Below are 23,585 nucleotides of genomic sequence, written 5' to 3'. Positions count from 1 at the left end.
GAGAGGGCATCCTTAGACTGACTTCCAGCAAAACCTTCCCACAGAATACGGGCTGCCCTGTCAGGGATATGCACCTTGTCCCTGGGTGTGTGGGTGCAGAGTCTGGGTGACCTCTTAGGGACTCCATAATGCAGATCATCAGAGCCTCAGGATGGAGGTGTTGGCACCTAGATCTCCTTTTCCTCATCCTTAAAATGGGGAGAATAATCACATATACCTCACAGAGTGGTCAGAAGGATAAAATAATGCACAATGCTTAGAATAGTGCCTGGTGTGGAGTAAGGCTCAGTTAGCCTCTTTTACTGAGTGAACTGGGATCCAGCCTTGTCTGAGAGTGGCTGAGCCCTGCCCCTACCTTGCTGCATGACATTCAGCACTGACTTTACCTCTCTGGGCCACCTTTTCTTCATATGTAGCAGGAGGTGACATTTTTGACTTTCTGGAATGGTGTGCAGCCTAAGGTAGGGACTGACCCCACAGTGCTGAGCCTGAAGGTGGGGTTTTCAGAGTTGGCAGCTGGAGTAGGGGGTGGCCTGGAGGCATTGACTGTCACAAATGTGAGAAGTTATTGATTTTTTTTTGAGTCCTTTTCAGGAGCCCAACAGGGGAGCCAAGAAGTAAATAGGAGATCTCCAGATCTGCCAGTAGCCGTGGGGATGGGAGTAGAGGGGCAAGGGTTGAGGGGCACAGTCCGGGGAGGCAGGCATTTGAGTTGCAGGAGGAGGCACTCCCTGCAGGGGGAGCACGTGAGCACAGACCTGCAGAGTGGGGGTCCAGGGTGCTTTGCGGGGAGGACAGGCCTTGAAGACCGGGGAGAGGGCGTGGATGGGCTCTCTGGGCCCGTGTGACTGCAGGTGGTGGGTGTGAGAGGAACAAGGCACTGCTCATCCTCTGCCTTCTGTCCCCCCAGGACATGCGGAAGCATGTGACCATGACCCTGCTGGACACAGAGCAGTCGTATGTGGAGTCACTGCGCACCCTGATGCAGGTGAGGCTTGAGGCTGGCCTGGCCTGGGTCCCTGAGAGCAACCATTCTGAGTCTAGGTGGCTGTCAGACATGTGGGAACAAACCCATTTTGTGGACAGGGGACTGAAGTTAGAGAGGAATGACCCTGGAGCATCCCATTCCTCCATGGGAGGAAGCCCCCTCCAGGGCAGGAGAGAATGCGGGAGGGGCCTTAATGCTGGTGTGACCGGGGCACCCCAGGGCAGATGCTCCCTCCTCCTACCATCCTTCCACCTCCCTTGGCAGCCCTGGATCTGAGCTTGGATCTGTGAATCCCCTCTGGTTCCTCACCCCCCGCCTTCACTTTATTCATTGACTGGAAAAATATTGGTTGAATGGAATTAAATGTTAGCACCTGCTTTGTGCCAGGCCCTGTTCCAGTGCAGGAAACACAGGGGATGAATAAGAGATAAGCCTCTGCCACAGGAGCTGACAGTCCTGCTGGGGACATAGTTGAGTATATGGGCTCTCAAGGCATCAGGGGGTGCCGGGGAGGTGTGGGGTCAGGGAATTTTCCCTGGAGGAGGTGCTGGCTTCCTCCTACCCTGCCTTCTCAGCAGCAGGAACAGCATGTGCAAAGTGGAATTAGGAGAGGCCTGGCACTTTCAGGGGTCCATGTGGCCGGCACAGAGCACAAAGGGTCAGTCCTGTGGTGACACTGAGGGAGCCAGCAGAGCTCACGTGGTGGGGGCCCTCAATACCAGGAGGAGGGTTTGGACTCTACCAAGCGCCCTGGAGACTACTGAGAGGCTTTGAGCAGGGGTGATGTGTAGCCTCCCTCATGCTTTACAAAATCTGTCTGACTGCTGGGAAGAGGGGTAGCAGAAGAGGAGGCCAAGGCCACTGAGGTAAGGCAAGGGAGGAGAAGTCACGACCAGGCCAGAGGCTGCAGGGAGGGAGAGTTGGGGACAGACATTTAGGAAGTGGACTGGTTGGGCCAGGCATGGTAACTGGTTGGCTGTGTGGGGCAAGGTGGGGAAGCCCGGGATGATTCCTGGGCTCTGGCCTGGGCGATGAAGGCACTAGAGGAGCGCTACCTAGAACAGGTGGGGCGAGAGGGTGAGTTCAGGTTCAGATGCGTGGGTCTGGGAAAGCCCAGGATCTGGGATGCACTTGTGGGTCTGGGGCCCAGGATAGAAAGCGTGGGTCTGAGCTGAAGTGGGGCCTGGCAGTCACAGTTGAGGACAGATTTGTTCAAGCCACCTGGGCAGAGCAAGAGCAAAGGGTGGAAGGGAGAGCCCTGGAAACATTCAGAGTATTCATTCATTCACTGCACAAATCCGCAACAAGCACCTTCTGCGTAGCAGGCAGTGTTCTCTGTGGGGTTCAGCAGTGAGCATGAGTGGTGAGGTCCTGTCTCCTGGAGCTCACAGTCTGGCAGAGACTGACAGTAACCAGGCAGACCATGCGTGAGGACAAATGGTGACGCAAAAGTGCACGGAGAGTATACTTAGTGTATTTTTCAACCTTAAAAAGGAAGGAAATTCTGACACATGCTACAAGTTCTTTGACATTATGCTAAGTGAACTAAGCCAGTCACAAAAGGACAAATACTGAATGATTCCACTTATATGGGGTACCTAGAATGGCCAAATTCATAAAGACGGAAAGTAGAATGGGGTTGCCAGTGGCGGGGGGAAGGAGAAATGGGGAGTTGGTGTTTAATGGGTACAGAGTTTCAGTTGGGGAAGATGAAAAAAAGTTCTGGAGATGAATGGTGGTGATGGTTCCATAACATGAATTTTCTTTCTTTCTTTCTTTCCTTCCTTCCTTCTTTCTTTCTCTCTCTCTCTTTCCTGTGTTGGGTCTTCGTTGCTGCACGCGGGCTGTCGCTAGTTGCGGCGAGCGGGGGCTACTCTTCGTTGCGGTGCTCAGGCTTCTCATTGTGGTGGCTTTTCTTGTTGTGGAGCACGGGCTGTAGGCGCACGGGCTTCAGTAGTTGTGGCACATGGTCTTAGTTGCTCTGTGGCATGTGGGATCTTCCTGGGCCAGGGCTCGAACCCGTGTGCCCTGCATTGGCAGGCGGATTCTTAACCACTGCGCCACCAGGGAAATCGCGACATGAATGTACTTTAATGTGGGCATACTGAACTGTTCACTTAAAAATTATTAAAATGGCAAATTTCATGCTATATATATTTTACCACAAAAATACATTGCTTTTATGTATATATATTTTTTAAATGCATAGAGAGATGAGAACACAGACTGGGGGTCTGCCCTGGTGTCGGGGGCCAGTGTGTTGGGTGTTTAGCTGAGACCTGAAGGGTGGGTAGGAGTTAAGTAGGGGGAGAGCCCGGAGGGAGTTGTTCCAGGGGGAGAGCACAGCAGGAACAACGGCTGGGAGACTGGAGGAAACCTAGAGTAGCTAGGGATGGGGAGGTGGCCAGTGTGGCTGCTGGGCAAGGAGCTGGCCTTCACTGTGAGCACAAGGAAGTCACAGGAGGGCCATAACTGGAATTCCATCTTTAAGAGGTGCCCCTGCCTGCCAGGCAGGAGTAGACATGCAGGGGTCTGAAGGGTCCTTTGTCGTCCCCTAGGTGGGAGTCAAAGGCATGGGAGTCAGACAGTCCAGGGATTGAGTCACTTGCCTCCCTTCTGGGTGATGCTAGCCTAATCACCTCACTCCTCTGAGCCTCCGTGTTTTTGTCTGCAAGATGTAACTAATCATCCCCTTCTCTCAGTGCGAAGATTAAAAGGTGATGGGGCTGGGCGTGCCTCTCTCTACCTCTGAGTCTCCAGGCTGCAGGGCTGCACACGTGGAGGCTTGCAGGGCCTGCGGGTGGAAGAGCTAAGGGAGGATGGTGCTGAGGACACCAGACTGAGAGTTGGGTGGGGAGGGGTGGAGGTGGGCCAAGACAGTGTCAGCTGAAGCCAGCTGTCACTTGAGGCAGCCCTGGTGTGTTGGAGGGACTGAGGTCCAGCCCAGGGGTGCGGAGCACAGCTCTGGAGCCAGGCCGCCAGTGTTCAAACTTGGCACTACCTCTTGACCAGCCGTGTGACCTGGAACAAGTTACATATCCTGTCTCTACCTCTGTTTCCTTGTCTGTTGAGTGGGAATAATAATAGTACATGTCTCAGGTGCAGATTACGAGATGCGTGAATAATTTAGCATACTGCCTGGCAATTCTGCCTGCATGCATGCATGTGTGTGTGAGTGTGTGTATGTAAAATCACCTTTAATCCTTGTATTAACCTTGTGAGGCAGATATTATAATGCTCTTCTTCATCTGAGGAAATGAAGGCTCAAAGAGGCTAAGAAACCTGCCCAGGGTCATCCATCTATTAAGTGGTAACAGACTGTTAAGTCTGTTTGGGCTGCTGTAATAAAAATTCCCTAGACTGGGTGGCTTAAACAAATTGAAATTTATTTTTCATAGTTTTGGAGGCTGGGAAGTCCAAGATCAAAGTGCTGGCAGATTCATTGCTGGTGAGGACTGGCTTCCTGGTCTATGGAAGGCTGTCTTTTTCACTGTGTCTTCTTCCTTGGTGAAAGGGCTGAGGGAGCTCTCTGGAGCCTCTTTTAAAGGGCGCAAATCCCATTCACAAGAGCTTGACCGTCATGACCGACTTACCTCCCAAAGGCCCCAGCTCCAAATAACCGCCACGTCAGGGATTAGGTTTCAACGTACGAATTTTGGGGGGACACATTCAGACCGTAGCAAGTAGTACTAAGAGCTGACATTTATTGAGTGCTTAATATGTGTGTGTTATATAAGTTAATTCATATAAACCTCACTATAAACCCCCATTTTACAGATGATAAAACTAAGCACAGAGAAGTAAGGCAACTTGCTCAGGTTCACAGAGCTAGGAAGTGCCATAGCCTGGGTTGAATCCCTGTCAGTCTCACTCTACGGTGCTCCCTAAGCATAGGTGATATTCAAACAGATTGGACTCTACAGCCCCGGTGTTCCCTTCGTAGTGACCACTGCCACCCAAATTGATTGGTATTGTTCCTGCAGGCCAGGAGTTTAAAATGAAGAAAGAAGTTAAATACCAAGGTTAACAGCCAGAAAGAGGTGGGATTTGAACCCAGGTCCTAAAGCTGCACCCATTCCTCAGTGTCACCCTCAACCTTGGAGTCTTTCTTCAACTCCCAATTCCTAGCTAACCCCTCTTTCCCTGACCAACCCCCTGTCTTATTTCCCACTGCACTTACTACCTTCTGATATACTGTGTGATAATTTTGTTATTTATGGTGCTTATTTTCCACCTCCTTCCACTAAATTGTCAACTGCACAAGCACAGGGACTTTTGTCTGCCCACAGATGCAGCCTGCGCTTAGAAGGCGGAACACACAGTAGTTGCTCAGCAAGTATGTGGTGAGTGAATGCAGGTGCTGGCTCCTAGCAGGTTCTGCATCGGGTTCCCAGTCACTGTTTATTCTTTCCTTCCACTGTGTGCAGGCTTCTTTGTGAGGCGCTGGGACCTGGAAGTGAGCAGTTTAGCTCCTGCTCCTTGGGCAACAGACCTTGGCACAGATCCGGCCCTGGTTCAGACTAACCTAGGAGCTGTGAGAGGGAGGCCGCCTGTCTCCTCACCAACCTTTTCAGAATCCCAGACCAGGCGAGAGGATTCTGTTGAGCTTTACTTTCTCAAGCTTGTTTTACAACAAGCTAGGTTTTTAAAATGTTTGATATAAATTTTATTGCAATATTCCATATACGTTTTCAAACAGCCTTGTTTCTTTGGCTTGTAGTTACAGTTTAGGCCAGTAGAGGGCGACATCTAAATGAGACAGCAGCCACTGAGCAAGGGCTATTCATGCTCAGGAAGCACCACTGAATGCAGATTTGAGGTGAAAAATGGGAGTTTTAGTCACTGATTGACCAGAAGATCTGAAAACTGTGAAAACTGTTCAGATAGTGTCAAATAAGCCTTCAGTAACTTTCCATATGCCCCCCCATACCCCTCCCTGCTTTATTTTCCCCACAGCAATTAACACCTTTTAATTTACCACAGAACTTCCACATGTAGTCGATTCTAAGACACATTCTTCACATTTTACCATCTCTGAAATCCAGGTTCATTCTATAATTGATGGCCTATAATAACTTAATTGGCAGCAAATTTTTTGAGATAAATAAGATTAATGATGCATCTAAAATGGATAACTAATAAGAATCTGCTGTATAAAAAAATTAAATTAAATTTTTAAAAAAAGTCAGTTACATAGGACCATGTGTTGTCTGAGTTCATTTATATGAACCACCCAGAAGAGGCAAATCCATAGAGAAAGTAGATTAGTGGTTGCCAAGGGCTGGAAGGGTTGTAGGGAGTGGGGAGTGAGTGACTGTTAATGGGGATGGGATTTGTTTTGGGAAGATAATGAAAATGTTCTAAAATTGACTGTGGTGATAGTTGCATAACTGCGAACATACTAAAAACCATTGCATTGTATATTATAAAAGAGTGACTTGTGTGGAATGTGAATTATAGTTCAATAAAATTGTTTTTCAAAAAAAAAGATTAATGATGCATCTTAAATTTGATGAAATGTGGGTTTATTTATTTATTTTATTTGTGTGTTTCATCTGACTAGATTGTATGCTCTATCAGGGCAGGGATTTTGATCTTTCTTGTTCACTGCTGTCTCCCAGTTCTTAGAACAGTGCCTGGCACATAGTAAGTGCTCAAAAAAATAATTGCTGAATTAGGGTGTGGGGTCTCCCAGGAGCCCAGTCTTCATGCTTTCCTCACTCCAAGCTCTGTTCATTCACGCATCTGACAGATCTTTCCCAAGACCCCTCACCCCCATCCTGTGCCAGGCCCTGGGCGGCAGAGTGAGGGGCGTGGGAATAGATCTTCCCATCTCCCTCCCAGAGCTCCGAGTCTAATGAGGAAGATCCGGGAGGCAGGGTCACTGAGCTGCAGGCCCAGTTGATTTTGTGTGTACCTATGCTGGTGGGTTGGGGTGCCATCTCTCTGAGGGAACCTGTACTGACCCTGTGGGTCCCCCAGGGCTATATGCAGCCACTGAAGCAGCCAGAGAACTCCTTGCTATGTGACCCGTCACTGGTGGATGAGATTTTTGACCAGATCCCGGAGCTCCTGGCGCACCATGAGCAGTTCCTGGAGCAGGTGCGGCACTGCGTGCAGACCTGGCATGCCCAGCAGAAGGTGGGAGACCTGCTTGTCCAGTCGGTGAGTGGCCCTGCTGTCCACTGCTATAGCCCCCACAAGCTCTGGCCTCTCCTAGGTGGGGCTGGGTGCTGCCATGGACCCCTCCACCCCTCCTGGAGACTGACTCTGATCCCTGATCCAACCCCAGAACTTGACCAGACACTGGTAGTGACCCCAGATCCTGGATTGACCTGAACCTGGACACTGACCAACCCTAGAGCTTGGCTGGACTCTGGCATGGATCCCAACCCCAACCAGACACTGACCCTGACCTTGGACCCAATCCCAGTTGCTGGCACTGACCTGACCCTACTCCTGACCCTGAGCTGCCACTGACCGTGACCCAGACCTCAAATGGATGCTCTTACTGACCTCAACCCCTACCTTAACCTGAATGTAAACAATTGCCCTGATCCTGACCCTGGACTTGGGCTTGATGTTGACACTGGCCTAGTCTTGACTAGCTCTTTTCTCTATCAGACATTTTAATAATAATGGCTATTTGGCACTTATTATGTGCTAGGCATTCTAAATATATTGTACATATCAACAACACTAAGGAGAAAGGTATGATTATTCCCAAGTTTAAAGTTGATGACTCTGGGAATTCCCTGGCAGTCCAGTGGTTAGGACTCTGTGCTTTCACTGCCTAGGGCCTGGGTTTGATCCCTGGTCGGGGAAGTAAGATCCTGCAAGCTGTGCGGGGCATGGCCAAAAAAACCCCACAAAAAACAAACAAAAAATAAAGTTTATGACTCTGCCATGTAGAGAGAGAAAAAGTAACCTGATCAAAGTCAGTAAGTGGTGGAGGATTCACCCCCAAGAAACCTGGTTCCAGCGCCCACGCTCTACCCTACCCCGTCCGCCCTTTCACCACCGCCAAGACTTCCGCCTGTGAGCTTTTCAAGATCCTACAATAGTGATTGGGACCTTCGGAAAGGTATTGGCTTCAGAGTTCAAAAAGGACTGCAAAAGCAAAACTAATGAACATTCAACTAAATGTTTGTAAAACATAACAAGCCATTTTCTTTAACTGTTAAATTTAGTATTCATTTACATGAATTTAATTCCATCTGAAAAAATTTCAGTTACATTTTGTTATTTTGCCAGAATTCCCAAAAAGGCATGATGATGGATGAGAAATCCTAGTGAAACACAAACTAAAGGCTTACTCAGAGCCAAGTAATTCAAAAGTAAAATTGTAAAACTCCTTCCAAAAAATTCTACTAGCAAAAAAACACCTTATCTATTTTTATGGGATGTGGGTGTGTTTGCATGTGTTTGTGATGTTGTGGGGTGGACCTTGGGCCTAAGAAGGTCCCTGCTGACCTGCAAATCGATGTGACGAGAACCTTGGCCCGGTGGTGGTGGGACCCCAGCTTGAGTGCTGACGTCTCCAGCCCATCACAACCCTCACTGTCACTGGGTTCATCCCCCTGCCTGGACCTTGATGCTGACCAAGGACAGCAGTGGAAGCCTATGCTGACGGAGGGGTCAGCATAGGGTGCCCTGTCCCAGGATCGGGGGAGGGGTGGTTTGAGGGGCTGTCTTCCTCCCCGAGCTGCTTCAGCCTCTGCCCTGCAGCACATCTGGGGTGGGGGGACAAGTGGCCTCTATAACCTAGAAACATGGATTTGGAGGCCCAGAGGGGGCCAGAAACATCACCACAGGTCACCTGGTCCATCCATGGTGCAGCTGAGACAGGAACTGGGGTATCAGAACTTCCAGCCAGGGCTTCTGACCGAGAATATCCACATTTAGCCCAGCCATCAGCCAGCCAGCAGGTATTAGCCACCAGGCAGTGTGTGCCAGCCCTGAGCAGGGCTTTACTAGGAGGGATGGGAGCACCTGTCTCCTTGGAGAGGGAAGACTTGTCTTGGGGGATCAGGGAGGCCAGAGGCCAGGTATAGTTCCAGGCAGAGCCCTTGTCAGGGCAGGGAGTACTTCCTGGAGGCGGCAGTACTGGAGCTCAGCCTTAGGGTGGGTGAGATTTGGATGGCGGAAGGGCCTTCCTTGTGGAGGGAATTACGTGAGCAAAAGCCACGCAGCGGGAAAGAGCCTGTGTCACTCAGAGGACAGTGAGGAGGGAGACCTGCCTGGTTGGACTTGGTGGGGTTGGAGACCAGGGGATGGCAAAGCCCAGTTGGAAGAGAGAGAACCTGGTCTGAGCGCACAGAACATGTCCAGGCACACATAGGTACATGTGCATATGATCACACACAGATAAACTGTGTGTGTGTGTGCACACGCTTAATCACACAGTCACACATATGACATGTACACATGACACAGGAGCACATGCCCAATCCCTTAGAGACCATATCATTTCCAGATGGAGAGAAAAGATGTTGGCTCGCAAATCAGTGGAAACCAAGACAGGGTGAGGTGGGGTAGGGGACACCTTGAGGGTCCGCAACCTGCCTCTTCACCCACAGTTCTCCAAGGACGTCCTGGTCAACATCTACTCTGCCTATGTCGATAACTTTCTCAATGCAAAGGACGCCGTGCGTGTGGCTAAGGAGGCGAGGCCTGCCTTTCTCAAGTTCCTGGAGGTACTGGGGCCGGGCAGGGGGATGGAGGCCACCCTCCGTAGGCCAGCTTTGGGGGCCCCAGGAGCCCCCAGCCTGGGCACCAGAGCCCTACCCTGTGGGTCAGTGTCTGCCCTTGGGCTGAGCTGGAGGGGCTTGCTGGGGACCTGTCCCAGGACATTTCCATCTTTGCATGTCATTCCTCACTTGGGTGCCCATCCACCCTGTTTTGGGTTTCAGCAAAGCATGCGTGAGAACAAGGAGAAGCAGGCACTGTCCGACCTCATGATCAAGCCCGTGCAGCGGATCCCACGCTATGAGCTTCTGGTGAAGGTGGGCATGGGGCTGGGTGGGCAGGTGGGCAAAGCCTGGAGGCATTGGGGATGCAGGGGGCTCTGTGGCCCCCACTTGGTGGAGACACAGGGGTCAGGTAGGAAAGGAAGTCCTCTCTGGAGTCTACCCCCAGTCCCTCCTCTTCCAGCAGTCACTGTGGGGCCCCAGGGCCTGACAGGGGCAGCTAAGCAGAGGTCTGGTGCCCCTTCCCACCCCAGGACCTCCTAAAGCACACGCCTGAGGACCACCCGGACCACCCACTCCTGCTGGATGCACAGCGCAACATCAAGCAGGTGGCTGAACGCATCAACAAGGGCGTGCGGAGTGCCGAGGAGGCAGAGCGGCACGCCCGTGTGCTGCAGGAGATCGAGGCCCACATCGAGGGCATGGAGGATGTGAGTGCTGCCCTGCACCGCTCCACCCATGCCTGGTTCCAACCCGGAACTGTGGCCATGTCCACGTCCACAGCAGTGTCTGCAGTGTGTTTGCATCCATCTCTGTCCACATCTGTGTCCTCTCCCGTGTCTGTTTCTGGCCACATATCCCGTGGCCTGACAACACAGCATCAAGAGGGTGGACAAGATGTTTCTTCCACTGGCCTGGCCCATGGAGCGGGGCCAAGGGGTCACCGGGGTCTGGGGAGGGGAGGGAGTCATAATGAGCCTTCAAGATGCCTTGTCCCTCCTGCCCGACAGCTCCAGGCCCCTCTGCGGCGGTTCCTGAGGCAGGAGATGGTCATTGAAGGGGTAAGAAGTGTCCCGTTATCTGCCCACCTGTCGCCACCTCCCTGCTTTCTTCACACTTCTGCTCACAGCTTCTGCCCACGGGCCTCCTGCTCTTCCACCCCAGCAGGAGCCCTGGGTCAGGTCCCAACTCTGCCTCTGCCTCTGCCTCTGCCTCTGCCTCTGGGCATGCGGGAGAGCCCTCCCCCCTCCCTGGGCCTGGCTGTCCCCTTGGGCACGGTGGGCAGGAGGGTGGGCCTCTGGGCCTGAATCCTGCGTCGGGCCCCACAGAAGGCAGTCGGTGGCAAGAAGGACCGGTCCCTTTTCCTGTTCACGGACCTCATCCTCTGCACCACCCTGAAGCGGAAGTCAGGCTCCCTGCGGCGCAGCTCCATGAGCCTGTGAGTGGCCATGATACGGCTGGGGAACTCAGGCAGGGGGGAGCGGTTGTCCCTCCGTGGGCCCACTCCCCAGCCCTGGCCAGAGCACCCCCTTGGCTCCCCACAGGTACACGGCAGCCAGCGTCATTGACACGGCCAGCAAGTACAAGCTGCTGTGGAAGCTGCCTCTGGAAGACGCAGACATCATCAAAGGTGGGGCTGGCTCAGGCCTGCCCGGGGTTCTGGGCTTTGGGGGTCTTCCTCTGAGAAGCCTGCCTGGGGGGTTTGAGCTGTGGTCGGGTTGGCTGGCTATCTATCTGCTTTTCTGCTTTCTGGCCTCACTTTCCCATCCTGTCCAAGGGGGCTGGCGTGCGGGATCCGGTTAGTGCCCTGCAGAGCCAGACCAGGGCCTGTCCGTGCAGACCACCTTCTGACTGGGCGGGGGCCTGCCACGGGCTAGCAGGTAGACTAGGCTGCGGTGGTGCAGGGAGCGCAGACATACCCATAGCCTTGATTCAGTGCATAAGCGCATTTAGGCGCCTCATAGTAGATGATGGCGCACTGTTCTGGGCCACCAGTTTTGTGCCTGGGGAACAGACTCAAGTCAGTCCAGTCAAAAGGCTGGTTGGAATGATCCTTTTGTTTGGGGCGGAGACTGTTGGGAGCTGAGGCAGCGGCTTCAAAGAACCCCCCTCCTCCCCCACTCCCCTCTGTGCCGGTTCTCCTCACTGCTCTCAGCTTTCTCTGCCTCCATAACTCCCGTGATCCATCATGGCCTTTTCTGCATCGCGGCCTTTCTCCCTCAGCTCTCAGCCCCAGCTGCTCCAGGATGCGCAGTTCACCTTCCTGAGTGGGGTGGTGGTTCTGGGATGGTGGTGAGGGCACCTCTGGACCGGCAGGCAGGTCAGGCCCAGACTCTGTCCCTGAGCTCTCTTGAGGTGGCCCTCGGGGTGAGGGAGAGGCTCACTCAGCCCCTAGGTGAACCCAGGCCTGCCCCACACGGGCCCCTGTGTAGGAAGACAAGCAGATTATTGGTCCGGTTCATCTCTTCTCACTAGAGAACAAGCCAGTGGAGAAAATGACTACCTTTAGGTTAGGTGTCCACACCTGGTCCAGTCAGCTGTGGCCAGAGAGGAGCAGGGTCATAGGGAAGAAAGCGTGGCTGCCCAGGTGGGGGAGGGTTCTGGGGGAACAGTTTCCCCTCAGAAGGAGCAGGAGATATCCTCAGCCCTGACTTGTCTAGTACCCTCCGCTGCCGTCTACTCAGCCCATTGGTGGGCCACTGGTCCAGGGCATTCGCCCCCAGCCAGGCCTGTAGGGCCAGCTACTTGGCAGTGGTCAGGTACGGGACAGGACTAGAGAATCTAGGTCGTCAGCTCATTGCTCCCTCCTTTGTGGGGGAATTGAGTCCCTGGTCAGCAAATTTGACTGCCGGAGGCTCTGCCTGCCCAGCTGACTCCCCTCTGGGAGGCTGTACCACCCAGCACTCCAGCGTCAGCTGGAGCCTGCATAACCTGCAGGGCCGTCTGCTGTTTATTCTCTGTGCTCTTCCAGGGAGTTCTCCAAGGGACCGACACCTTGTGCCAGGTGGCTGTGAATCAGGCCCAGTCCCCTGCTCTTGGGCCTGGAGGTTCTGTCCAAGCTGCCCATTAACTTTGGGGTTAATGTTAACCTGAGGTCTTGTGGTTTACAAGCTGTCAGTTAGTCAGGCTGTTCCCTGCACCCAACTGCAAGTTGTGAGGGGAGGGGAGGAGTGTCTGTCCAAGCCTGACCTTGTCTGTGTCTGCATCTGCCCATGGCCTTCCTCTGTCCCCACTAGGGGCATCCCAAGCCGCCAATCGAGAGAACATCCAGAAAGCTATCAGCCGCCTGGACGAGGACCTGACCACCCTGGGCCAGATGAGCAAGCTCTCTGAGAGCCTCGGTTTCCCCCACCAGGTCTGCGCCTTCTGCCTGAGATTCCCTAACCCAGTCTGAAGGAGAAATAACAGCCTTGTCATTTGCCTGAGGGAGAGGACATCCCTGTCAGTTACCTGAGGGGGAAAATACAGCCTCACCCCATCTGAAGGAAGTCATGTGTTCCAGGCCTGAGGGTGGAGACACAGCTCCATCCCCAGCTGAGGGAGGAGAGAGGGCCCATCATGTCTATGAGAGGGATCCAGGCTACCTCGTGGTCTCAGGGGGTAAACAGAGTCCCATTTTCTGTCTGAGGGAAAAGGCAGATCCCCAGCCCCATCCCCAGGTCAGGATCAGGCTGTGGGGAGAAGTGAGGCCCTGAGGCCTGGGCCCCCATCCTTGCAGAGCCTGGACGATGCACTGCGGGACCTCTCAGCTGCCATGCACCGGGACTTGTCGGAGAAGCAGGCGCTGTGCTATGCGCTTTCCTTCCCTCCTACCAAGCTGGAGCTGTGCACCACAAGGCCTGAGGGCACCGACTCCTTCATCTTTGAGTTCCCCCACCCTGACGCCCGCCTTGGCTTTGAGCAGGCCTTTGATGAGGCCAAGAGGAAACTGGGTAAGCTAGGGCCCGGGTCAGTGCCCTCCTCCCAGAACCTCCAGGCAGTGGGCAGCACCTTGCAGCTGTCTGTGACATCAGGAGCCAGAAATCCCAAGACTGCCATGTCCTGTGTTCCAGTCCCTGCTGGTGGGAGGGTGGACTTAGACTTCTGCAGAGAAATATAGGACTTCCCCAGGGCCTCCTTGGCAGGGATTCTGTGGATAGGGTCAGCTTAGGGCAGGGGCCCTATCGTGGGAGTGGATGGCCAGGACCTCCCCCCCAGCCCCATACACACACACACACACACACTGAGCAGGCCTGGATCAGGGAAAGCTGTTGATTGGGGTCCATAGAAAATCCTTAGAGACCTCTGGGTCTACCTCTTTCATTGTACAGATGGGAAAATTGAGGCCAAGGACAAGTAGGGCATAACCCACAGCCACCTCATTCTCCCTGGAGAGACCCTGAGAGGCAGGAGAGGAAGGGAGACGGGCAAGGTCAGGACCAGGGTGAGGTGGGTGCTAAGTAATGTCTGTCTGTCCATCTCCACTACAGCCTCCAGCAAAAGCTGTCTAGACCCTGAGTTCCTGAAGGCCATTCCCATCATGAAAACCCGCAGCGGCATGCAGGTGTGTGTATGCACCTGGGTAGGTGGGGGCATGTAGTCTAAGCCAGCATGTGTTCGTGTTTTTGTTCTGTGTACAGCATCATGTACATGTCTTGAACATTGCAATGGCTCCCTATGTCTTTGTACAGCTCTCTGCACAAGCACATGGACAGTGCATATGTGTCACATGTATATGGGTACATTCGTGCATGTATGTATCTGTGCATGTGAACAGAACTATACCATTGATGTGAAACTGTCTAATTTATGTGCTTGTATACGTCTGCATACATATGGACAAAAGTTTCCATTTTTCGCATTTGTTACACATGTATGTGTGATCATATTTGGAGTAGATATATGTGTACACACATATATGAATATATGATACCTATATCACAGAGAGATGTGTGCATTTGATGTGTAAAGAGTGTCATGTGTGCTGTATGTGTGCACGTGTATGCATAGGGTGTGTTGAGAATCCATACACACCCACGAGGGCCTGGAGAGCAGTGTGGAGTTGGCAGCAATTCCTCCATTCACCTTCCCCTATCCTTTGGCGCTTTCTGCAGTTCTCATGTGCAGCCCCGACCCTGAGCAGCTGCCCCGAGCCCACGCCCGAGGTGTGGGTGTGCAACAGCGACGGCTACGTGGGCCAGGTGTGCCTGCTGAGCCTGCGCGCCGAGCCTGACGTGGAGGCCTGCATCGCTGTCTGCTCCGCCCGCATCCTCTGCATCGGGGCGGTGCCAGGCCTGCAGCGCCGGTGCCACAGGTGAGGCGCGGGCGCTGCCGGGGCCTGGGAACAGAGTCCCCGCCCCCAACACACACTGAGGCCGCTCTGACGTGGTGTGGGCGTGTCCTGTGAATGTGGGCGGGGCCTGGAGGGCGTGCCGGCGAGTGTGGCAGAACCTGGCTACTAGCGGCTCTCGTTGGTCCCCACGCTTCGTCTCGCAGGGAGCGGACTGCGTCTCTGAGGAACCCCCCAGAGACGGCACCCGAGCCCACCGGGCCGGAACTGGACGTCGAGGCGGCAGACGAGGAAGCGGCGACGCTGGCCGAGCCGGGGCCCCAGCCCTGCCTGCACATTTCCATTGCGGGCTCGGGCCTGGAGATGGCATCAGGCTCCCCCGAGGGTGACCCCCGCCCGGAGTTGGTGCCCTTTGACAGTGACTCTGACGATGAGTCTTCGCCCAGCCCCTCAGGGACCCTGCAGAGCCAGGCCAGCCGGTCCACCATCTCCTCTAGCTTTGGCAGTGAGTATCCAGCTGGGGCTGTCAGGCAGGGTGGACTGCCCAGAGCAGGGGGCAGCCCAGCTGTTACTGATGGGTGAGTAGGGATGGGCATAGGCAAAGGCATGGAATCAAGCCTCAGGATGTTAGCACAGAGAGCACTGGGGGCAGCGGCTGTGACACCAAGGATCCAGAGAGCATGGGATGGTCCGGCTGGATCCTGAGGACCCTGGAATGTCCAGTTGAGGAAGATGGAGTAGGTGGGGTGGAGTGGTTGGTCCCTCTGTCCATGGTGGTGGATTGGAGGGGGCCAGGCTAGGACTAGGAGCCTGTAGCACGGAGCTGTCAAGTCAGCAGGGTAACAAGGGCTGAGCTGATGCAGAGGTTTGGGGGTGTGGGGAGAACAATGGTGGGAGGCCCTGAGGCGGGGCATGGCCCAGAAGGGTGCATTGAGGGAAGATTAAGACCTAGAAAGATACCGGGTCTTGGGCGTGGCAGAGGGGAATGGAGAAAGAGACCTTTGTCTTTCTCAGATGAGGAGACCCCGAGCTCCAAGGAGGCCACAGCAGAGACTACCAGTTCGGAGGAGGAGCAGGAGCCTGGCTTCCTACCACTGTCCGGCTCCTTCGGGCCTGGCAGTCCCTGCGGCACCAGCCCAATGGATGGGAGAGCCCTTCGCCGGTCCAGCCGTGGCTCCTTCACCCGTGGCAGCCTGGAGGACCTGCTGAGTGTTGACCCTGAGGCCTACCAGAGCTCTGTGTGGCTGGGCACTGAGGATGGCTGGTAGGGACAGGGGAGGTGCCAGGGTCATGGTGCCAGAACCTGAGGTCCCTGTTTTAGAAATTGTATGGTGTCCTGAAGCAGAAGTAGGAGGGCTTTGGTTCAAACCTCCAGGGTACTGCCAGCCGGGGCTGCCAGAGGGTCTGAAACCCACAGGGAGGCCGTGGGATTTTGGTACCTTGGGCGGGCACCTGCCAGGAGGAGATCCTGGTGGAGGCAAGTAGGCAAATAGGGGTGACTCCAGGGATTGGTATGCCCAAGCACTTGTCACAGGTACACACCACTGATCCACAGTGTCCACGTGTACCAGTCCTCTGACAGCATCCGTGATCGCAGGAACAGCTTGAAGCTCCAGCACGCGGCCTCTGTGACCTGCATCCTGTAAGGCCCCTGGATGGCTCTTCTGGTTCAGACCCTTCTCAGCTACACATGCAGACCTCCTTCTGCCCACCTGGGTCCCCTTCCCTACTGGCCCCTCCTTTCAGTGGCCAGAGGCCTGCCCTAGGCTAACTGTGCCTCTCACACACCGTGTCCTTGTGCAAGTCACCACCTCTTCTTAGACTCAGGTGCCCACCACCTAGAGAACGGAGGGTGGGAGGAGGTGGTCTCTCAGGAACCATAGCCATTCCATCTGTGAGTCCCTGGGCCCAGGTGATCTCCTTTGGCTTCTTGAAACCCTTGATGACTCCTTTTCCTTGCCTAGGTATCTGAATAACCAGGTGTTTGTGTCTCTGGCCAATGGAGAGCTCGTGGTCTACCAAAGAGAAGTAGGTGAGTGCCCACCCCTCCCCCTCCCCCCGGAGCCCCTTGCTGGTATTGGATTTCCCTCTTGAGCAAGCTGGGGCCTTGGGGCCACAAGTCTAGAGGTGTGACTTTGGGTAACTCCCAGGTCTTCTCTGGGCTTTGGTGTCCTCATTGATAAATGAGGTTATCAGCACCTTATTTCAGGGGAGGGTGAGACTCAATGCAATACGAGATTGAATTTGCTGTTTTCTTTACCCCACTCCCACTCCAGGCCATTTCTGGGACCCCCAGAACTTCAAATCGGTGACCCTGGGTGCTCAGGGGACCCCCATCACCAAGATGGTGTCTGTGGGTGGGCGGCTGTGGTGTGGCTGCCAGAACCGAGTCCTTGTCCTGAGTCCTGCCACACTGCAGCTGGAGGTATTGGGGATGGCGGTGGGGTTGGGGAATTGGTGCTTGGGGTGAGCCAGGCCCACGAGAGAGGAGATGAGACCACAGGGCCATAAAAAAGCATCCAGCTGAGAGGTCAGGGCTTTCCCCTGACCACTTTATGAATCTGGGCTAGCCCATGTCCTTCTCAAATCCTTATTTCCTTTCTAGCTGATGAGGGCTACAGTAAGTGCCCCATGTACATTAGAATTCTTTATTCCTCCTCCCCGCCCCCAACCCCATTTCTCAACTCAGGTATTGGGGTCTTTGGCGGGTGGACAAAGGTCCTTCCTGATGTCAGTATCCCTTAGCATTATTCTGGCCTTTAGTCCTGATTTGATTTATATAGACATTAGAGATTGTCAGCCTGGTGGTATCCAAGGGTAACTAGTTCCCTTGATTTTCCTTTCATTTACCCCATCGTTGGCTGGGCTGGGAGTGTAGAGGTGTAGAGCCAGGTTCAGGCCCAGGTTTGTGACTGACTTGCCGATGCTCTTGGGCAGGTTCCTTTCCCTTCTAGATTTCAGTTCCCCAGCTGTACAGGGTGAGGCCAGTGATTGCTCTTAAAACTCTTCAAGATTTGAACTTCTCTGATCATTAACTCACTCAAGTTTCATGGGGAAAGGGCACTTCCATTTTAATTCCTGAGGTTTCAGTGGGGAGGCTCCAGTGAAACCAAGGTTTGAAAGGTTAATCATCCAGACCAAGGAGCAAGGCTGCCTTTGCTGTCAATCCGGTGGGCTTTCTGGAGAGGTTTGGTGTGTTTTGTAAGGAGGGAGGGATGGGCACTGGTGAAGCACAAGGCAGGGAGGGGCCAGCAAAGGCAGGCCTGTCAGTCACCCATCTGCTCTCTACCCCTGCCCCCCAGCATACATTCTCCGTGGGGCAGGATTCCAGCCGCAGCGTGGCTTGCATGGTGGACTCCAGCCTGGGCGTGTGGGTGACACTGAAAGGTAGTGCCCATGTGTGTCTCTACCATCCAGACACCTTTGAGCAGCTGGCAGAGGTAGATGTCACACCTCCCGTGCACAGGATGCTGGCAGGTACTGACCTCAGTCTACCACTGCCCCTTCCCTTGGAGCCTTTCTGTCCCTGGCATTGAGGAGGCTGAGCCAGGGCCAGGACTCGGCCCCAGCACTGGTCTGTCTCCCACCCCAGGCTCAGATGCCATCATCCGGCAGCACAAGGCTGCCTGCCTAAGGATCACAGCACTGCTGGTGTGTGAAGAGCTGCTGTGGGTGGGCACCAGTGCTGGCGTCGTGCTCACCATGCCCACCTCACCCAGTACCGTCAGCTGCCCTCGGGCGCCTCTCAGCCCTGCTGGCCTAGGCCAGGGACACACTGGCCATGTCCGCTTCTTGGCCGCAGTCCAGCTTCCAGATGGCTTCAACCTGCTCTGCTCAACCCCACCACCTCCCCCAGACACAGGTGGGTCTGCACATCCTACCCCAACCCAGGGACCTCGGCTTTAGGTTTAGGACTCCCCACTGTCCTGCCAGAAGAAGGTTAAGAGGGAGGAAAAATGTAATACAGAGCTGGAAGTGGCATATATTACAGGAAATAGGCTATAGAAACCCCAAAATAAAATCTATTAGGATACTTTGTGTGTGTGTGTGTGTGTAAAATTCTGTCCAGAGAATGTCATGAGAACGAGGGAGTGAACTATAAGCTAAGAATTAGAATATGGCACAGGAAGGGATATATACAACAGGAAATAAAACAGGACTGGAAATGATGTATAGGGCAGGAAGTAGAGTCAGGAAGTGATGTGCAGAGCAGGAAATAGAAATAGAATGGCAGATAGGATAGGAGAGGGACTGTGAGGATTAGAAAGTGAAACATATTAGGAAATGTACATGAAGGAGGTCACAGTTAGCAAAGTCTTGTTTGGCAGGACAGGAAATCATACTCCCAAGAGGTAGTAGCTGTGGCATCAGGAAGCAGGGAAGCCTCGGTCAGGAGTTGTCTGGGTCCAGAGAAGACTTAACTTGCCTAACTGGGAAAGGGCTGTTGGAAGTGGGAAATGAGTATGAAGAGAGCCAGGTTGAGATGGTGCCACCCCCAATCACCCCCAGGCTAACGGATCCTCCCCTCCGCCCCCCAGGCCCTGAGAAGCTGCCCTCACTGGAGCATCGGGACTCCCCTCGGCACCGAGGCCCTGCCTCTGCCAGGCCTAAAATGCTGGTTATCAGTGGAGGCGACGGCTACGAGGACTTCCGACTCAGCAGTGGGGGCAGCGGCAGCAGCGAGACTGTGGGCCGAGACGACAGCACAAACCACCTCCTCCTGTGGAGGGTGTGACCTTGTCCATGGTGGCCCAGGACTCGCCCGCCCACCTGCCCTCAGCCTGCTTGCCTCTTCCAAGCCCACAGGCAGACCCTGACCAGGAGTGTCTGACCAGGGCCGCGCCCCTGCCTGCACGGGCCACCTCCCATCCTCGTGGAAGCATTCCTGACGGAGCACCTGTGGGCCAGCCGGGCCAGGGCCTTTCCCAGCCCTCTCTCTGGCTGCTCCGGTGCTCCCAGTCATGAGGGGGGTGGGGAGGGGGGCACGTGGGCTGCCCAGGACCTCTGTCCCTGGAGCTTCTACCAAAGACACGGCCGGGCCTGGACCCCACAGGGCTGGGGAGGGCCATGTGCAATATTTGGAGGGTTTTCTGGGGGCAGTGGGAGGGCTAGGGGATGGAATCCTTTCCCATGTACAGTATTTATGTTTCTTTTTAGATGTGTATCTTCCCAAGCACTTATTTATGCAATGACCTGGGGCAGGGAGTGATTTGAGAAAAGGACAGAAGAAAAAAAAAAAGAACCCTATTCCTGCCCTAGGAACCACCCTGGGACCCTAACCAGCCTTCCTGGAGGGACCAGTCCTCCTCTCATTATGTACGCACACACACACACTGCATGTTCGGGGCACTAAAACACTGCCTCTTAACATACACTTTCCACGGCCTCGTCCTGACTGGGCTGCCCTCCAGTATCCAGAGAAAAGGGCCAAGTCCCCTCAGTCATCCAGAACAAGGTGATGACTACGGGGGGCAGTGACTCCCATCCAGGGGGGCTTCCCCAGGCCTTGGCATTTCCTTGCTTGTTGGCAGTGCCTTAGTGGTTTCTGAATTTGGGAACACTGACTGGGCCTTGGCCAGGGCTCTCTCCTGGCCTGAGCAGGGAAAGGGCCCTTGCTCTCCTCACAGTTGCCCCCCAGCCCCTGTGTCTCATGCACTGGCACATATGGTCACCTTGGGAGGGTGGACCTAGGAGCCCCTCACGCTGACCACTGACTCCCTCTCTTCACACCCTTTCCTGCCAGGGGCAGCCCTTCCAGGAAGGATGCCCAAAGCTGAGGGGCTGGACATGGCCTCTTTGGCTGGGAAGGCTACCATGGAGGGCAGCCTCCCCTGCCCCCCGACTGCAGGAGCCAGTCTGACCCCAGCCCCCGTGCTTCAGCTGCAGCTCCAAAGGTCTGGTGTCAGTTGGGGTTTGTTTTTGTTCTGTTTGGTTCTGTTTTTGTTTGGGGTAGGTGGGTCATTGCGGTCTTAGACTATGTTTCTCTTGCTACCAAACAGTCATGTATTAACTTTCCTTGGATGATGAAGTTTAAAGAGTCAATAAATAGAAACACCAAATGACTGGTCCCCATCGGCAGCCATGGAGGCCTCCTGCCAGCAACCTCAGGGCTCCCTAGCTGCATGGGCCTCCCAACACCCACCCACTTGGGCAGAAGTGGGACTCAGAGACCCAGAAGAGTGCTGAGATGGCAAGGCAGCCACTGATTTGCTGTGCTTTCCCAGGCAGGTCACCGCCTCTGTCTGGGCTGCAGCTTCCTCGTCAGGAAAACCAGGAGTTGTGCTAGTCAGATGCTTTATAACCAGGGCTGCATGTTAGAATCCCTTACAGGTTACATTGTAAACACAAAGCATAATACATAAATTATACTTACATCTAAATACACATTCCCAGGCTCCCCCTAGCTCCTGAGTCAGTGGGTCTTGGATAAGGCTTGGGAATCTGAAGCTGACACATGCTGTAAGGGAAAAATGAAGCGAAGGTGAGCCTGTCTACAACTCCAGGAATTGGTGCTCTCCAGCAAAGCCTCATGAGGCTCGGAATCTGACGGAGGCCAAGGTGAGCAGGGGTAGAATCCAAGTCTGTCTGATTTCTGGTCATTAAATCAGACACAAGGATGTAAAGGCAAACAACATGGGGCCATTCTTTGCAAGGGCAGAGAGCCCTTCCCACCAGGGTACACTGGCAAGACGCAAGGGGATGACTTCTAGAAATGGACAAATTGTGCCTCAGCTCTCCTGAACACGTTTCAACATTTTCCAACCTAAACGATTAAGACTTTACAGAAATCAGTTGCTAAAGGGGAGTGCAGGCTTATGCTTTGCACACTGGTGTACACATATCTCAGGTCTGCCAGGCCCTTGATGCCATGGGACATGCATGAAACATCTCCTTGCAGCATCACTACTGGGATAGTCTGGAGGAAGGGATTACAGAAAACACAGAGTAGAAGGCCACATTCATGTGGTGGAATTTATGAAACAGCATAGAAGGAGCACAGGCTTTGAAGCTGAACAGAAACCTCAACTTTGCCACTAACTAGCCATGGGACTTTGGATGAGCTATATCACTTCTGAGTCTCCATTTCCTCATCTGTAAATCGGGGCTGACAATCCTTTCCCCCACGGGACTCTTGGTGTGCACAGGTCTTTGGATTGCAAGGAAGAGGTTCATTCTGCCCAGAAATAGAAGGGGAGCTAATTAGTGGAGACGTGAACTGGAAGCACATAGCTCTCAGCACAGTGGCCCAGCTATTGCTGCTCCATCTCGAGACCCCTGGCCTCTCCACCTTGAGTCTCTGGTCCCTGCCTCGCCGCCAGCCAGCTGCCGTTCTCTCTGCTTCCCAGCTTCTGCTGCCTTTGGCCCTCTTGCGCCTCTGGACAGACTTCACTTTTCAGCACTGGTTACCCAAGGCTGAATCCTCATCATTTTTCCTCAAGTGCCTTGGTAGGAATGGGCCCGGCCCAGCCCACTGTTCTTAGGAGGTCACATCCCAGGGCATTGGGCAGCCTGTGGGGAGGTGCACAGCCCTGAGCAGGTCAGCTGTGGGCAGGGAGGTCCTGGGATGCACAGCCCAGGGGAGAGCCTGGAAGAACTAGCTCCTTGAAAGCAGTCCTTCTCAATCTTGGCTGTACATTCTAATCACCTGAGGGGCCCAGGCCACATTCCAGACCAATTAAATCAGAATGCTGAGAATGGGACCCAGGTGTCAGTAATTTTTTTCAGGAAAACTTAATTGAAGTATAACATTTGTACAGAAAGGTACTCAAGTCATTAGTGGGCAGCTAGGTAAGTTTTCATAAACACACCCAGATCAAGAGATAGAACCTTCTGGGACTTCCCTGGCAGTCGAGCAGTTAAGACTCCGCGCTTCCATTGCAGGAGGGGGCGCGGGTTCGATCCCTGGTCAGGGAAGTAAAATCCCACATGCCGCGCGGTGCGGCCAAAAAAAAAAAAAGAACGTTCCACCGTGCAGAAGCTCCCCGCATGCCCCTTCCCAGTCTCCCCTTCTAGGGTAACTACCACCCTGGCTTCTGACACCATGGTTTAGTTTTGCTAGTGAGGTGGAGAACACTGCTTTAAAGGGCACGGCCAGGGACTTCACCAGCGGTCCAGTGGTTAGGACTCTGCACTTTCACAGCTGCGGGCCGGATTCAGTCCCTGATAGGGGAACTAAGATCCCGCTGGGTTTGATGTGAGAGGGAAGGAACAGCTTGAATCAAGGCAAGGAGAAGTGGGGGAGCCTGGAGCAAGGGGTCTGAGGTGTAGGCCCAGCTGGAGCAGAGGGGAAAGAGGAAAAGGCAGGGAAGCCAGGATGTGAGCTCCAGGAGGGGGAACATTTTGTTCATTGCTCCATCCCCAGGCCACCTGCAGTGCCTGACACACAGCAGGTGCTCAATAAGTATTTAATTAAATCTAGAGAATTCAGTTGGGATCCCCCTCTAGGTCTTGAACGTCACAAAACAATAGCCCCAGCTCCCATTTATTGTTTGCTGCAAGCCAGGAGCATGGATCATCCGGTTTAATCCTCAGTGGTCCTGGGAGGTTGGTACCATTATTATCATCCTTTTCAGATGAGGAAACTGAGGTACAGAGAGGTTAAAAGCCTTCCTCAAGGTCACCTGCCTACTAAGCAGTA

The 23,585-nt window shown here is 53.9% G+C and overlaps 1 protein-coding gene across 2 annotated transcripts in view; it reads left to right on the top strand.

Moving 5' to 3' along the window:
* Nucleotides 1-21,134, top strand: part of ARHGEF17 (Rho guanine nucleotide exchange factor 17) — a 57,862-nt gene extending 36,728 nt beyond the window's left edge. The window contains exons 2-21 of one of the 2 annotated variants that reach the window (XM_061201277.1): nucleotides 911-988; nucleotides 6,971-7,153; nucleotides 9,568-9,684; nucleotides 9,901-9,993; nucleotides 10,212-10,388; nucleotides 10,689-10,739; nucleotides 11,007-11,116; nucleotides 11,223-11,308; nucleotides 12,915-13,033; nucleotides 13,397-13,610; nucleotides 14,148-14,221; nucleotides 14,772-14,971; nucleotides 15,154-15,452; nucleotides 15,962-16,211; nucleotides 16,503-16,589; nucleotides 16,912-16,979; nucleotides 17,224-17,372; nucleotides 18,250-18,424; nucleotides 18,540-18,809; nucleotides 19,486-21,134. In XM_061201277.1, coding sequence (XP_061057260.1) covers nucleotides 911-988; nucleotides 6,971-7,153; nucleotides 9,568-9,684; nucleotides 9,901-9,993; nucleotides 10,212-10,388; nucleotides 10,689-10,739; nucleotides 11,007-11,116; nucleotides 11,223-11,308; nucleotides 12,915-13,033; nucleotides 13,397-13,610; nucleotides 14,148-14,221; nucleotides 14,772-14,971; nucleotides 15,154-15,452; nucleotides 15,962-16,211; nucleotides 16,503-16,589; nucleotides 16,912-16,979; nucleotides 17,224-17,372; nucleotides 18,250-18,424; nucleotides 18,540-18,809; nucleotides 19,486-19,682 — 2,997 coding nt within the window. In that variant the 3' untranslated portion in view covers nucleotides 19,683-21,134. The remainder of the gene's footprint in view (nucleotides 1-910; nucleotides 989-6,970; nucleotides 7,154-9,567; nucleotides 9,685-9,900; nucleotides 9,994-10,211; nucleotides 10,389-10,688; nucleotides 10,740-11,006; nucleotides 11,117-11,222; nucleotides 11,309-12,914; nucleotides 13,034-13,396; nucleotides 13,611-14,147; nucleotides 14,222-14,771; nucleotides 14,972-15,153; nucleotides 15,453-15,961; nucleotides 16,212-16,502; nucleotides 16,590-16,911; nucleotides 16,980-17,223; nucleotides 17,373-18,249; nucleotides 18,425-18,539; nucleotides 18,810-19,485) is intronic. The other variant, XM_061201278.1, reaches the window with a different exon arrangement.
* The last annotated feature ends 2,451 nt before the right edge of the window (nucleotides 21,135-23,585 follow it).

Source organism: Eubalaena glacialis, chromosome 10 (genome assembly GCF_028564815.1).
Source record: "Eubalaena glacialis isolate mEubGla1 chromosome 10, mEubGla1.1.hap2.+ XY, whole genome shotgun sequence".
In the NCBI taxonomy this organism is placed as follows: domain Eukaryota; kingdom Metazoa; phylum Chordata; class Mammalia; order Artiodactyla; family Balaenidae; genus Eubalaena; species Eubalaena glacialis.
Note: the sequence above shows the minus strand (reverse complement) of the source record. Positions and strands in the feature narration are given on the sequence as shown.